The sequence below is a fragment of the Apostichopus japonicus genome, chromosome 10 (assembly GCF_037975245.1).
Source record: "Apostichopus japonicus isolate 1M-3 chromosome 10, ASM3797524v1, whole genome shotgun sequence".
NCBI classification, from domain to species: Eukaryota; Metazoa; Echinodermata; class Holothuroidea; order Aspidochirotida; family Stichopodidae; genus Apostichopus; species Apostichopus japonicus.
In genome coordinates, this window is record NC_092570.1 from 1,198,725 (window position 1) to 1,215,754 (window position 17,030).

At 37.1% G+C, this 17,030-nt stretch overlaps 1 protein-coding gene across 3 annotated transcripts in view; it reads right to left on the bottom strand.

Annotated features, from left to right (window-relative positions):
- Positions 1-406: 406 nt before the first annotated feature.
- Positions 407-17,030, bottom strand: part of LOC139974825 (serine/threonine-protein kinase 25-like) — a 37,492-nt gene continuing 20,868 nt past the window's right edge. For all 3 annotated transcript variants that reach the window (XM_071982275.1, XM_071982276.1, XM_071982277.1), the window contains exons 4-10: positions 14,471-14,636; positions 11,179-11,336; positions 8,797-8,982; positions 6,768-6,907; positions 5,968-6,130; positions 5,328-5,452; positions 407-3,744 (exon numbers count right to left, since the gene is read on the bottom strand). In XM_071982275.1, the coding sequence (XP_071838376.1) occupies positions 3,738-3,744; positions 5,328-5,452; positions 5,968-6,130; positions 6,768-6,907; positions 8,797-8,982; positions 11,179-11,336; positions 14,471-14,636 (945 nt within the window). In that variant the 3' untranslated portion in view covers positions 407-3,737. The remainder of the gene's footprint in view (positions 3,745-5,327; positions 5,453-5,967; positions 6,131-6,767; positions 6,908-8,796; positions 8,983-11,178; positions 11,337-14,470; positions 14,637-17,030) is intronic.

Below are 17,030 nucleotides of genomic sequence, written 5' to 3' on the forward strand. Positions count from 1 at the left end.
TGTCAGAATCAGGGATGTTATACGATAACATGTTATATTTGTAAATTAATAAACCCAACACATTCTGATATCATTTCATTGTGATAAATATTCATAGTTTAATACCAGAACCATCCAAAAATGAATATATGTATATATACAATTCAGTAGCAGGCATTGCTTTCATCAAGGGTTTACACATATTCATATCTTTTACAGATAAATACATATTCACAGTGAAGCACTGCATATTCATAGATTATAAGCCATTTCCACCACCCCCCACCCCACCAACACATCTCTCTCTCCCCTTAAGAAAATTAGATACGTAATCTAAACATGTTTGCTTTATTTCTAACATTTTTTAGCAGGAAAATAACCGTTTGACTAAAACAACAGTTGACGTATCATTTGAAAATGGTAAAACTTCTCTTTTGGTGACATTCCTAACAATGTGATCATTTTTTGCATCCAAATTTCTCATTCATCATATGTAGTCATTGCACTAACATTGGGCAATTCAGAAAGAAAAAGAAAATAAAAGCCAGAATACTTTCTTGGTTAATATGACAGAAAAGTGAAAATAGAGAAAGAAAATGATACAGATAATAATAATAATAATAACGACTATTATTAATAACATAAAATGGTGAGGTAAACCTAACATACTATACTAAATTCACTGCTCATCAGTAGAAACACAATATACAGATGCTAATTCATTAACATAATCTACAATTTCAAAATAGTTTCTCTGTCTGGAAGAAAGCAATATTATAACAATATTATCTTTTTTTCTAAATTGTAATTTTTCTTGTTTTTACTATCTCTCTCTCTCTTTGACGCCAGTCTCGACCATAAAACAAATTAGGAGCGACAGATTCGTTGATCGATTTTCAAAATACCGCCCTCCAGCTTGAAGAAAATGTCTTATTTTAAGGACGAGTAGAACCAGCCATCAACAACCATGATCTTTACAAGTGATGGAGATGCTAATGCAATACAACTTCCAAACTGGTTCAATACCCAATACAATTTCATGTTGCTAAGGAGACTGGACTATCTCTGGTGTTCCTTAACACAAAATAAATTGAGGACTTGATCAAGTCTAAAACAACTCACAGCGTTTGTAGTGCTAGAAATGTTGGCCATTGTTTTTATAGTCCAAATACAGCCATTTTACAGTTACAATTTGCTGTTTACGTAACCTTTTGTGTGTTCTAATATGATGAAAATATGAATTGAAGAACAAAGTGGAGAGATAGAGAGAGAGTGTCCTGGTGACGCTATCACAAACCACAAATCTACCAATTGACCGACTTTCTCCTGTCATTTTTTGGGGTCGTTAAGGGTCAGAGCGTTGCGTCAAGCATGCTGGGTCATTCTCTTAGTGTCTGTCCATAGATGCTTGTAACAGTTAAAGCTTAATTGCAAATGTTTCTATTTTGATAAGAATCAGGAATAACTTGGGTCCAACACTGAAGGTAACAATGCCAAATCTCTCTACACATGAAGATTAGATAATGATAAAAAAAATATATAAAAATTAGAAAAAAACACCACCAGTGAGGTCACAACGGTAAACAACCAAGCTATGTGACTGGACTAGAAATTTTATATATGATAATAGAATATTTTCCTTGTTTCAGACAAATTTTATATATGATAAACAGAATTATTACCTTTTTTTTGTGTTTGTAAGACAAAGTGGTGGTAATTGGCAACCATTGCACAAGAAAATAGTGACCACTACCTGTCCAACAGAACATTTATACCTCCATGTACAGTTAAATACCAATTCATCTACGATACGTTAAACAGATTGTACCTAACATTTGTTGTGACCTTATGGCATTTCTTCTTTAGCAAACAAAAAGTAAAGAGCCCCACTCAACCCCGCAATGACTAACGGGATAGGTGAAGTCATTTCCAAGTCCAAATGTTAGGGAAATATTATGATTCAGTGGCATAACTAGACCGGTGAGGCCTCCCGCGGGCCTGGCACTGGTAGGGCCCGGTGACAAGTATTGGGGAATAGATAATGGATATCAAATGAAATCCTCTCCTCCACAGAGTAAACTTGTGACAGCAACATTCGTGTGTACAGAGGTGTCCAATTTCAAAACTTTCTCAGCCTAGCCCAAACACCATGGTTGTGATTGGATGGATGTGGACTCTCCTTTACCGCACTGTTGCTCCTTCTTATGCCATTCTAAGGATTCCTCACACACTACAGACTAAATTTAGATCCGATCGGCTAAATCTGTCTTATGCAGCGCAAGACCAATGTTGAAAAGGAAAATGGGTCGTTGTAGAGTCACTGAGCTTGCTAATGGAAAACAACTCATCGATATGCCACCTGATGTCTACTTAAGAGAGTTTTTACGCTACTAGTAACACAGTATTCTTGAATTTCCCTTTCCTTTTGAACACCACAAGATTAAATAGCCGACACCTGCATGATACCAATCAGAAGAAAAAACACAGCATAGTCGATTCTAGGTGTCGCACAGACGAAATAGTAGTAGACTTTCTCTTAACTGAAAATAATTTGGAAAAATAATTTCTCTAAACTTAAGTGTTAAGTTGTTCATTAAAAATAAAAATAAAAAGTCTCGATAAATGACTTTACTTTTGTTTCTCCTCTCTCTTGCTAGTCCCTCTCTGTAAACCAACCATTAATTACTTTGCTATCACCTTTAAAATAAAGTGGAGGCACTAGCTAGGCATCAATGTTATTCTGGAGGGTACGCAAATGGCGAGATGCAAAAGAACTCGAAAGAACTATAAAAGGAGGTAAGGAGAGCATTGTTCGGATTGAAGCAGCATTCCATGTTGACGATGCTGAAGAGATCTTTTTTCCTTCCATAATCTCATTTCAGTGGCTCGTAATAGTGTTCACGTATCACGTTCACATTTCATTCCATAGGATCAGGCAAAGTTGTCTTCTAATTGCTGTTCCTCGTTTTGGCCTAACATGTGATGCACACTTAATGACAAAAAAGTGTCTGGGTGAGAGATTTACCAGCGTTGAATGGAAACGTCACTTATACGCTAGTTTAACCATCTGTGAGTGATAAAAAGCTGTATTGTGGGATTCTTAAGATAGCACTTACAGATTTTTACTCTGCTTTGATTAAGAGCTAATTGGTATTCTGTAGGATTGGTAAATTTTGACAGCAAACCTGGTGATGAACCCCAAATAGCTGCCTTAGAAAAAAAACCAAACCCTTACAACCTGATGAGAATTGAGAGAGAATGGGCATTTGTGAATTGAGCATTGCTCATGTAAAGCTTAAACTTTTCTTGGCAGAGGAAACAAAACTGAATTCAAAACATGCTTCCTGCTTCTTCCGTTTCTCCTCATCCTCCTTCCCTCCTCCTTCCCTCCTCCTCATCCTCAACATATTGAATATTCATCCAACATTCTTCACCATTCAAAGTAACACTGTTCTCTATTACAGAGAACTCCATGGCAAAACCAAATGTTTTCACGGTCTCTAGAAAAAGTTTTTGTTTGCATTCCAGTTGCGACTGAGTAACGGAACAAACCGGACATCCTCGAGCGCCGAATGACTCCATTAATCCTAAAAGATTTAAATCTTGTCAAACTATCGCGACCGATCCATCACTCAACACCTTCTCTGGTGCAGGTTGACCAAGACAGTGGTGTAAGACCCTGGTCTTTGGGGTTTCTGTGAGGTACAGACTACTTTCCTCAACCACAGAGGAGAACTGCATGAAACTTCAAAGGATGGCTACAGCCTATTGTAGAAGAAAAAAAATATCAATCATCAAATGGGAAAGAAAAATATATCTCAAATGGCAAATAATATCTTTGAATAATCAAATTGACAATTTTTTCTTAATTCTCCTTTTTCTTTTTCTATTCCTTTCTTATATAAAATCAAAGTTATCTTTGAAAGAGATTAGAAGATCAAACTTAGCCTAGGTTGAAATTATGAAGAAATTATGCAAATAGGAATCTTCCACTTCAATCATAGGAAAGTTAAGCTTGGAAGTAATATCAGCTCATCACAATAAAGCAACAGAACAAACTAGCTGGTTGCATTTATTAGTAATAGGTACGAATCCAAATGCTACTTCTCTACCAGGATGACTCCAGTCACCAAGGTAATGGTTTGTGCAGGCACTACAGTGTATCGCCTCTCCACAGAGCACTACAATCAGCTGATTACCAGCTTAACACAAACCCGGCCCGATTCTTATATTCAAATGAGCTAGGCCTACAAAAATCTGCTCGAAATATTGCAAAGTCTGGATTCAAAGAGTCCTTTCTCAAGAGATTGTTGTTGTATTAACACTTAACTGGTGCACTAGTGCATCAAGCTACCAATAGCTGTGGCATTCACATCCTTACATGGTACCATGTCACCATGGAAACAAGAAAAACCAGCAGCAAGTTTTGTTTTCTTATTAAGCTTGAGCTCTTTCAAATACCAGGCAGTGTCAACCCTTCTTTTTACTCATTATTTGGCCAAGGGCAAGAAATTTATCTTCCTAGATTAAGGGGTTGGGGGAGAGGAGGGGGGAGGGGCAGGAGGGAAACAACCATATTATGGGTATAACATCACATGTTTTGTGACCATGATTTTTGTCTTTGTATAAACATAAGCATTTCCCTTAATGATATGCAGAATGTAACATAATTGTAACATGTCATTGTTAAAAATAAATAAATAAATAAATAAGTGAATGAACAAGTGTGAACTTCTATTATTCCCAATCAAATATTAACAACCTCAGCGAGTTTTCACATTAGATGCTCTCTTCAATTTCCAACTTCCTTAACTTAACGCAGCCACATACTATAACAAAACGATGGATGTTTTTTCCATTATAGCATTTCAAATTTGTGGTCAGTAATATAAATCAAATGTATATAATAAGAGCAACCAAAATCATTTCCGCAGAGGAGAATGCTCTATTTTGAAGCAACAACTCCCAAATTTGTCAAGGTCCTTTTTATATCTACCATTTTTCATTTTCATCCAGAAAAACTGAACCAAGATCTTCAATTTCAAAAGTAATCGTACGGTAACAAGTCGATTCTCGTTCTCGACAACTGTTAAATCTTGGCACAAATTTTTGTAGAGAAATGGTACAATTTGGCAATGCTTTTAAGGATATCCGTTTCATTTTAATTAATCAGAACACTATCTCGCACGGTAGTTCAAACAGACTACAGTGGTGCGAAGAATTGCAGAAAATAAAACCAAAAATCCACTGTGTAGATTCTTGTACTCCCCATCCCAACAATGTAAACTGCTACTTTGAGAAGGCTGTTAGTCAGCAGATGTGACACGCAAGAAGACTGTTTCACTCACTTCTCGACTCTTGTGATGAGACTGCTGGTCAAACGGTCACATATACCTGGGCTGGACTCCTCTGCTAAAGTAAAGGCATTCTGTAACTCTTCAATTGGCCTCCCATGAGGATGTTGGGCTTGCAGCTAGGATAGGAGATAAAAGTTAGAATTTAATTTGATGGAACCTATGTAGGGAGCTTCAAAGGGTCATATTGAATAAACAATGTATTGAGGATAGAAGGGAGTGGGGTAGGGGGGTAAGGGGGTGGAGGGGGAGTATTCCAGTCAGAAGAGAGGGTAAAAGACATTCACAGTACGATGACTAGAGGAAATAACCACTCTGTACGGTAGCTGGAACAAACTACAACAGGAATCTTAAACAGGACAAATGAAGGCAGGAAATGAAACGTTGATATCTTGAAGACTGTTACAGGTTACACCTGTCAGTCAAGGTTGTATGTACCTCTATTACTTTTCAGTTTTGATAAATGACTTGTATGTCATTCATGAGTCTGTTCTTACCATGAGGTTTAACACCTTCCTTTGCAGAAGTGGATATGATTTCATTCCTTAGTATAACAGTGCCCCCCCCCACTGCCCATTGCCCCTTCCCCTTTCTTCCATGATCCACCAACCACCCATATAAAACACCTTCTTACCTGTGAAAGAAGTGGAATGAAGATTGAGTTGAGACTTTCAGATCTAGGAGTTCGAGAGGCGCTTGGTTGACTTTTGTTGGATGTGGGCTTCCACGTATCAAAATTCCAGTCTGGAGTTCCATTCTTACTGTTGCTGTCCTCGTCACCTTCCATCATACTAGCACTGAAGGAAAGGAAGAAAACAAGTGAAACTTAAATCAATTCAACTGTTATAGCCGGTACATTGTCCTTGGGAGGTTTAAACATCCAGTAAACATCTTCAGTGCTAAATATGAAAAAAACCTTTTGATTATTCTTTTTCGTCAATCAAAATGGACACATGATTAGTTGAGTGAATGGAATGCCTTGAAATGGCACTTCCCAAGCATCTGTTATCTTCATTTTGGTCCATTTTTTAAAACTATTTTGCACAAAAATTTCTATGACGAATAATTTTCAAATTTTTAAGGAATAGTTAGATTTTCCAAAATATCCGATTTGTGTTTGTCATGTGAATAATTATTTAGTTATTAATTATGTAATAATAATATTTACAGAGTGTTGTTTTCTGTGAGGAATAATTTTCAAATTTTAAGGAATAGCTAGATTTTCTAAATTTCCAATCTGTGTTTGTCATGTGAATTATTATTTGTTATTAATTATGTAATAATAATATTTACAGAGCGTCGTTTTCTGTGATGAATAATTTTCAAATTTTTAAAGAAGTATTTAGATTTTCCAAATTTCCGATCTGTGTGTGTCATGTGAATAATTATTTGTTATTAATTATTTGTTATTAATTATGTAATATTAATATTTACAGAGCGTCATTGTCATCCTCATCGGAATCATCTGCCTCCTGTCTCCACTTCTTATACACTTCTATCAATTCTTGGAGGTAGGACGTTTTCTTTGCTGTCTTTATAAACTTATGCTTTAGGAGTTCTCTTGCCGTGGGCCTCTGTGTACAAGGAGGGAGAGAATGTAAAGAATTAAAATCAGAAAACCAGATAAAACACAGATAGGGGGTGATGTATGCCTATTTTATTGACAACATAGCTACAGATCGTGATCCCGTACAGATACAGATATTTTGGAGCTATGTTATTTATCTCTGTTTACAGAAGAAGTGGACGGCCTCCAGACGAAAACATACCAGTTTATTACACTGAAATCCCTTAGACCCATCATCTATTAAGGATAGGATAGGATTTATGACTTTTAAAGATATCAAAACAGATTGAAAATGTAACCCACAAGAGATTGATACACCAAGAGGGAATTAAATTTTGGTTTCTGCAGTTTAAGTTGAGGATAAGACATAGGTACAGGGAACACACAGAAAGTGTAACCTTATACAACTTTGATGCGGCAAATATGATTCAAGATATAATATTTATAAGACAGACGAGCAGGAGCAAATATGGAGGGGGAGGGGAGGGGAGGGTGGGCGGGGAGGGGGACTTATCTCTTCTCAACTGTCTTGTGGAGATATTTTTATATATTTTATTCTTGAATGGTCTTACAAGCCTTATACCTACACAAGGTAGAACTGGTATATAATATATACCACTATGAATGGTTGTTTAGTGCCCTGAATAGCTAGAATAAATAGCTAGATTAAATAGAGGGAATATTATTGTTGTTAGAAAGACTGGTGATTAATGAGAGATAATGTACAAAAAGTCTTCATGCCAGAAATACCAGATTCCTTTAAGTAATAATATCCTGAGACACCACTACTAGTATCATGTACAGCAGTACAGACTTGTTCCAAGTCCTTCCTTTAAACTCTTACTTAGTCACCGGCTGGTTGCCGTGGGAATTCTAACTGCTGACAGGATATAGCTTATTGAATAATGTCAGTTCTAGCAGGGGGTTCTGGCAACCTGTTTACAGTCCACATATATGTAAATAGATATGTCAAACATGACCACACTGGTAAATGCCAGCAACATACAACTAAGATTATGCATTCCCATACACCAAGAGGGAAATTAAAATGGCCACTGATTGGTGAACTATATAGACTTTATATTCAGTTAGGACTATTTCATTGCTTTCTCCAATTTCTATGTCTATGTTATTAGCTCATCGGGCCCGTAAATGAATCATTTTGTCGATGCGATATGTTCCCATTTCCCTCCAAGAGATAGTATCAGGGGCTTCTTTCACAAATTATTTGACTTCCAGTTTGAGGGAAGGTTATATGGCTGTTTGTCAGAAAAGTAATGAAGGCTGGACATTTTTTGTCTCCAAATTCTTAGAATTGTGTTTAGCCAGTTTGCAATATTTTGATGTTTCACCCTCAAAATGTTGACTTTCTATTACCAAATTTTTCATCACGTAAATTTGAACGATTTTGTGTGACACTACAACCCTTTTTCACAAACTTTTGACATTTCAATATCACAGTTCTGAAAATTCATCGCCAAATTGTGATGCTTTATTACAACATTTTCTATTAAAACTTGGACAATTTATCTAGAAACTAAGTTTTTGATCTGTTTTAGTATTGACTCAAAATCAGTTTAAGTTTGACATTTTATATCAATATTTTGAAGTTTCATCTCCAACTTGGGACGTTTATCGCAATATTCAAACATTTTATGTCATAGTTTTGATGTCTTATCTCCAATTTTGAAACTGCGGTCACTTCTCTCAGTCCAGGTACAAGAAATCATTTCAATTAGATGGTGAGGGATGAACGGAGCATCAACTTAAATATTCACCTTTGACATGCGGAGACCTTGGAGGAGGTCTTAAATCTAGGTCGAATGACAAACATCCAGTGCGAGAAGGGACCCAAGAGAGGTAACAACTTAACAATAGATAGAAAATGGCACTTACAAATTTGGGATCCTTATTTAAGCAGCACTCTACGAACTCTTTGAAAGGTTTGCTATAATGTCCTTCTAGTGTTGGCGGGTTATTCTTGGGTATGAGAAACAATACTCTCATCGGGTGAAGGTCAGAGTTCGGTGGCTCGCCTTTGGCCAGTTCTATTGCAGTGATTCCAAGAGACCATATATCTGCCTGTTAGTGAAGAAGAAGAAATAGATCAAGTTAGTATACTCTACTGCTAAAAGAATGAAGTGTTGTTTACTGCAGACAAGGTACCAGGACAACAGAATTTATCCCTCAAATCAGCTGAAAAAAGATTTCTCCTTTAACACCTGAACAACGAGATTTGAAGAAGAGTAGAAATTTTTGATAGACAAAATCTCCCCTTACAAACTGTTAGGGGGTGGGGAAGGGGGATTGTATACCGGACGTGGCTGAACACTCAACAAAAACATGCACTGGATAAGATATTGTAACTTAAAGAATATTAACTATTCATAGATTTATTACACGAAATATATTTTCCTACATGTCTTTGGTTGTGTTGTGCAAACAATACTTCTGTTACACTGAAAATCTAACTTGCTTGACAGGAAGGGTTGTTATAGCTACTGCTAATTTAGATAACTTGGAAACATCCTAAATTCAGCAACCTCCCTCTGTGCTCTCTTCACCAACCCCCCTCATCCTTCCCCACCCCACCCATCTAACAATGGGAATGAGTGGTGGTCTTATTTTATGCAGAGTATCTGTAGGATTATCAATTAACACCTAGATTGGTAACTTGCAGTTTACATTTTATTAAATCAGTAAACCTCCCTCTTTCCAACCCTCCCTCCTTCCAACCCTCTCTCCTTCCAACCCTCCCCCACCCCCTCATCCAACTTTATGAACTAAACTCTCCATACACTCTTACATACTTGTCACAAATTCCATCATGTAATAACAAGTTCTTTTGTAGACCGAACGTTGTACAATGTGCATGTACTGCACTTGACGTCCTATACACTCTAGCCTACTGTTTCATACTCCAATGGGTTTTTACAACGCAATAGACTAAACTAGGCTATGAATAATAAAGGAAGTTATTGGCATTCATCGGCCTTCAAAAATATCATTCAGCCACTATAAACAGACCACAGAAAGAACCATCCAATGATAATAATCAACAAGGGAACTAAAAACAAGTTGTGAATCATGTGGCAATGGTATTTACTGCTAGCTTCAATTTCGTTTTCCATCTGTACCTAATGTATACATCACATGTATGCTGAGGCGAGTGAAGGTGAAAGTTAGTATCCTTGCATAGCCAAAGTAAACACAAACAGCTGACGAGCAGTCTAACAAATCATGGCTCTGCTAGAGTTCAATGGAACAATAGTATTTACTCAGTGCTGCAGACTATATGCATTTATAACGGGGCCGAAACCGCTCTTCATAATCCGCCTGAAAAAACAAATCCCTATGCAAGACAGGATACTTATTGGTCTGTGCACGCTTGGGAGCTACTACAGTATCCAATGGATGGAAAAACTAACATCCAAGGTCACAGTTTCACACGAATAAACGTAAAATCCCGACGAAAAACGCACGATGCTGGCCCTTTGGATGGTAGAGCGAGAAGGGCGATGACCAGAGGGGCAGGTCATGGAGGGCGCACAGTGTTAAAAGGTTACCAGTTCAATCTAGGTATGGTAGAAGAAGTGTGCTAAGGTTGTGGGTAGACAGGTAAGCGAGGAGTGAAGTAAATCAATAGTATTTACTCAGTGCAATACTGCACGGATACTCTCCTCAATTCAAAAACTTACTGGAACTTGAATTATTAAAGAGACAAGCTTACCTGTCTCCCCACAACCTTAGCACCTCCTTCTACTGTGCCTAGAATGAACTGGTAACCTTTTAACACTGTGCGCCCTCTATGACCCGGACCCCCCGCCCCCCTTCTTCTCATTCTACCATCCAAAGTGCCAACATTGTGCGTTTTGTTGTCCGGATTTCCTACAGCGATTTTCGTACGGAATTGGAACCTATGTTCTTGGTCTTTTCCATAATTTGGATACTGAAGTATTTACCAAGCATGCACAGCCCGATAAGTACCTTTATTTTGATATGGAGGGATTTTCTAGCCGTTTTTTAGAAACGGTTCCCGCCCCATTAAAATTACAGTATTTACTCAGTGCAACACTACACGGATGCTCTCCTAAGTTTAGGTTACTTTTGATGGCAGATCAGAACACTTCAATGTAGACACCAGAATTCAAACACCTGCTTGAAATTTTGAATAATGTTTTCATATAATGTCTCTGCTTTTCTTCAAGGAGGGGTAGAAGGAAGTGGAGGGGATGGTGGACAAGGGAAGGGAAGGGGATGGGAAAGAGGATGATTTACCTTTGAGTCATACTCTGACTGCTTGATGACCTCAGGAGCCATCCAAAATGGTGTCCCTACAAAGGTGTTTCTCTTCATCTGTGTTTCGGTGAGTTGACCGGCCACGCCAAAGTCGGCCAGTTTGACCTCTCCATTCTCCGATAATAGAACATTTGCAGCTGTCGAAAGACACAAATTGTGAACGTTACTATCAATTTTTTCCTTCGTCACCACAGCCAAAAATAAAATATAATAAAATAAATAAATAAATAGTAAAATGATACACCCACTTAGCAAATATCTTTTGTTTGCCCATCAGATATCACCCTGCCTTAATCACACAGAGAGCACATCTATTGACTTTTGGGGATCAAAATAAATAATATACTTTTTATTTGGCTTACACCCCCTTCAATTAAGGCAGTTTATGGTTCAGGGGGAAAATCCCACGGCATCAAAAGTGCATACATTCATCCATTATGTTTAGCACTGATGAAAATTGCTATTCCTACCTTTATCGTTATTTTTGCAGCGAGCGTCGATGAAATCATGACTGCAAGTTTAAACTGAGACACTCTTTCTAGATTTTTTTATGCCGCTTAAAATTTGGTAAATAGTACATTGTGATGATTCTGTTTGAATCAATGCAAGAGGCACAAATCCAACCATCACTGTGATTATTGTTCTATGAGATACACATCTATAACTGTCGTGAACGACTTCATCAAAAACTAAAAAATAATAATTCGTTTGTTCTTATTCCATTCTGAATATATTTTTGTATTTTATTTTCATGCAATAAATATTTATATAATATATGTTACATATTCCATAACATTGTAGATTTTTTTTTTGTGACCTATTCATGCTTTATATTAAAGCTGTTTACATTGACCTAATGATTAACAGCTGGTTTCAGCATCAACAATGCTTACATTTTACTTTGGAAAATATGGAAAGAAAAAGATGAGAGGTTTTAGATTCTAAAGGCACTATGATATTACAAAATGATTTACAAAATGATTTACAAAATGACAGTGCCCTGACACAAGTTTTAATCTTGGATATCTCCCAAATGGAGCAAGATATTTCTGAGCTGTTTTAGGGGAGTTGTGCTCCGTGAAAAACTGTCCGATGAGCTACTGTAAATGATGATGGTTGTGTTTCGTTCTCCTTTACATTTGAGTTAAATTTGTTACTTAGAGATGTGTAGCAAATCAGTGATAATTATATACAGTAGCAGTTAAAATGACCAGTGATGCAAACAGTACCATCGAAAAAAACATTTCTTGGCTATTTGAGGATAAAAGTTGAAGAGAACTTGTTTCACGACCATAAAACCCGAGTTAAAGATCTTACTGGCTTGGGCGTTTAAGAATGGGGACACTCACCCATCTCCTATACATAACGCACTACAATCTCTGTACAGAACCTTACAACAATTAGCATCTAATTTGGTAAAACAATTTAACAACTGGTAACAGATAAACTTTAAACATTTCCCCATTCCCCATTCTCCCCCCCCCCCCCCACCTCCACTTTCCCAACTCCAAAATGCCCAAAGGTAACAATTTGAAATGATTACATTCACACATTCCACACTCAACAGATGTTCAGCAAACACATTCTAAGATCTATACTGTACAATAAATACTACTACACTTACAAAAAATTTCATTTTCAAAAAAGAAGGGGAAAAAAGGTCAAATAAAACAGTCTTCAACTTCCTATTTTTACACAACAGACTACAGTGTACAAGAAATAGATATTATGAAATTTAAACCACTTTTGCTTCATATTTTTCACCCTATTGCCCCAAATTTTTCCTTCCATATTTCCTCTTCGACCTTACAGTGTGCAAAGTTAATGCAACCTTTTGATTTATTCTTCATCAATTGATACCCTCCCAATCTTTTTCACTGTTATAATCTTTGTAGTACTGACTGAGTATAGACTCTAACACGGAAATTCCTTCTGCCCAATCACTGTTCCAAATGACTGATTAATTTGGGCGTTGCTTACAATTGTGTCCTCTTTAATCACATCATCGGGTGTCTAAACCACAGCAGTCTACTACACACAGCACAGCTGATATAGTCAACACACAATCTGTTGTTCAGATATGATGTAAACTATGTGTTCACCAGGAACTATCACTCCCACCCAGTAATAATACACAGCTCTATATAGTGTGAAGTCCACACCACCGTGGTTAAATCTATATTGGGATTATTCACAGGGTCAACACCCTCCTACTGCCTGGCACATCGAAAAGAGGGAATTGTGACAATGCATGATTTTAACATCGGGCTGGTCTTTAGTTTAAAGTCAGGTAAAGAAAGCATACTGCAGATATGAAAACAGAAATTTCCTGATCACAAGTATGGAGACAAATGGTTATAAAAACTGTCTAGCCTAAATATATATCACACACAGGGTTGTCATCATGTTATGGACACATATCATGGAAGTCCTAGAGAACATGCCACCGACTGCAATGTTGGTGAGTGGAAGAAGTGAATGGCAATGTATTGAAGCATAGGTCTTTGTTTGAGGAATTTACACAATGATTTCTAAACACATGCCAATGTATCTGTTTAATATATGTATGTATGTAGAAGAGAGCTTATAATACATTTACACAGAATCCCCAAAGCTTACTGGTTTGGTGGGAATTTTGTGATCCACAATACTTACCTGTCTCCAGTCTACTGATGCACTTTCTTCATTTAACTAACCTACTTTTCTGGTAACATTTTTGCAGTAATAATGCTTACAAGACTCTATCAACTATTTCCAAATTCTAATCCTTTCTCATGTCATTAATAAAATAATAGAGACAAAGAGGTGTTGCCATAACCATGTCCACACACATAAATAATGAGAGCAATGATTAATGTTGTTTTAGGCGTGGAATCAAAAACATATAAGGTACATGCACTTTACAAGCATTTCTAATGACACATTGCATACATTTCTAAAACACAAATGAATTTAATAGAACCTCTATACAGTGCTGCTTGATACAGGTTATACTTGCTTTGCTTACATTCAGAGACAATCTCAACTTCAGAAATGTTGCTAAAGTCATTTTTAAAAGCTAATAAGATTCCAGATGCAAACCACCAACTGGAAATTTAGTGAAGATTTTGAAGTGAAGAGAGGGAAATGGGACATCAACCCAGAAATGGGTCAGAGTGGGGGTGGGGGGAGGGGAGCATTTAAATGTCACCAGTATCAATAGACTGGAATTTAGTGAAATGGAGGAGATAGGTAATCTGAGCGGTGTAAAAAATATATAACTCATAATTACCTTTGACATCTCTATGCAACTTCTTCTCCGAGTGCAAATACTCTAGGCCTTTAAGAATTTCACGTAGTATTGTTGCTATGTATATTTCTTCGATGGCTCCTGCTTTCAGCAAGTCTAAGGCAGAGCCACCTCCTAGATATTCCATGATTATCCATAACTTTGTGTGCTACGAGGAAAAGGAGGAAAAATAAAAAAATTGAATGAACAAACCTCCACTAAAACATTTCTCTCTTTTGTGGTCTCATTCAACCGACGTTTAAGCGATTTTCAGGGTTTTTTTGCTCTCTTACCTTACGAAAATTGTACCGTTTATCGGAACTACCAAATTATGTCCTTAATACCCTTCACTCAGTTTTGAAATCATGGAGAAGAAACAAATGCCAAGGAATGTTGATTCCCCCAAAACTAACTGGTTTGAGTGAAGTAAATACATATGGTTGCCAAAAAGAGGAAGGGGGGGGGGAAGGGGGTTGATATCCATGGTAAACATGTATAGAAAACAATGCATCCATGTACCCTTACTTCCAGGTGCAGGTTCCTAACCACCTTTTCTGTCTCCAATCCCCACCCATTCAACCTCCCGTAACCAACAGAGAACAATGTTTTTATCATATATACTGTACTTATGTATGGTCTCCAACAAAGAACCCTGGCCCCTCCTATACTTTCAGGTCAATTGAACCCTATATCCCAGGCCTCTCTCAGTGGGTGCAGTCAATCATTCAGTTGACTGAACGAAAGCTTGTAACTTTGAAATTAAAATTGCAAAACAACCAAAATGGAGAAACTTCCATTTTCGCATGTCAGGCAATCTATGGACATATGATATGAGATCATATACATTAAACACTGTTTATAGACAAAATGTGACTCACAACACACTTGACGAGATCAGAAATGTTCTTATTAACTTCTTTCAGACACACATACAGGTGCATTTAACACTAATACATAAATTCAATACAATTTCTGTGTGATTGCATCGTCATTGACTAGTCATATTAGTAACGCCTTGTCTGTTAGTGACAAACTATCAAACTCAAGGTAAAGTTATAAATGATCCTGACATCACTGTCACAGACCATCACACATGTGCCACACACAAAGGAGTGATACATAATACAGTTTATAAATACTACTGTACTCTATACTAGCAGTGTGACCTTCAGCATTGTCATTTTTCACAATCTTGACTCTTGCCTGACCAATCCACCAATGTCAGGGTCTAACAAGTAATTGATTTATGCCTCTCCATTTTCAGCTGGGTGGGCAGCAAATGCCATGAGAGTTACATCAACTCAGTTCTGCATTTTTATAATATTACACCTTTCATAATATTCATAGATCTGGGTTTTGACAAACATGCAAGTGTATCATGCTAGCATAGAGCAACAAGTCATCCATAGTTGGGTGTGGTTGATAAACAGCTGCTATTAACAGTACTATAGCATGTTTGCTGCACACAAACTTGAAATGGATATTATAAATCCACCCATGTACTACTATTGCATACATGCCTGCTGCACTTAGATCACCTGTATTCATCTCAGATTACAGACAAATTATCCTGTTTATTGAATGGGAGTGGTGGCTCTATTAGTGGATCATCTTTGTAACTAATTTGTACTTCATGCTATATACTACACAGCAGATGAAGCTGGAGCATACTTTTATTTTAATAGTTATTTTAACAAGGGAAAAGGAAACCTTATGCAAATTTGTTGATTTATGACAAACCTTTTGTAATTTTCAAATATTGTCTTTGCTCTGCCAACCGCCCCCCACCCCTCAAAAAAAAAAGAAATGAAAAAAATCCCCATCCAACACTTCAAAAATTTGCACTTTTCAAAATAACAGAGCTGTAAATTGTTCCCTGATTTGTGACACACTAAACTTATTCTCAGACACTGAAAATGAAAATTCCAACCTCCGATAAACAAAAGACAAGCCCTGGCACCATCAAGTATTACTTTCAATGGATTCAATGTATTGTGTATTTAATTAGATGTTTAAATACTTGCTGGTAGTTTACCAAAACTTGCATTTATATCATACACTGTTCTCACAATTCAAGTGTTGTATACACAGTAACACATGTTTTCCATGAGATTTTTTAACACTGGGATGCAAGTTAAACTGCTGTGGAGTTTAAATGTCCACTGGGGGGGGGGGGGTATATGGCTTTTGGTTGGTTGGAAGGGGGGAAGGGGAAGGCAGAGGGGGCTTTGAATTTGGATACCAAAAGCTGTGAGCCACTGACCAAAGGCTTACGGAATTATGTAACAAGGACCATTGTCAACATACTTGCACCTAGCTTTTAAAGCATCCAGTACTTGATGTATACCATGGCAAACCAGGTCTTACTTTTTGGTTGTCCGAACAAATTTGGTTGACTGAAAAAATGAAGCTGAGGTACAAATGACCATATGTGCACTGCGAGAGAGACGTATAGGTTTGGTGAATATAACACCAGCTTTGGGGGAGGATGTTACAGAGTTATTATTTTACGGGTTTGGACGTTTTTAGTTACTGTACTGTACAAATGCAATCTGAATTTGAT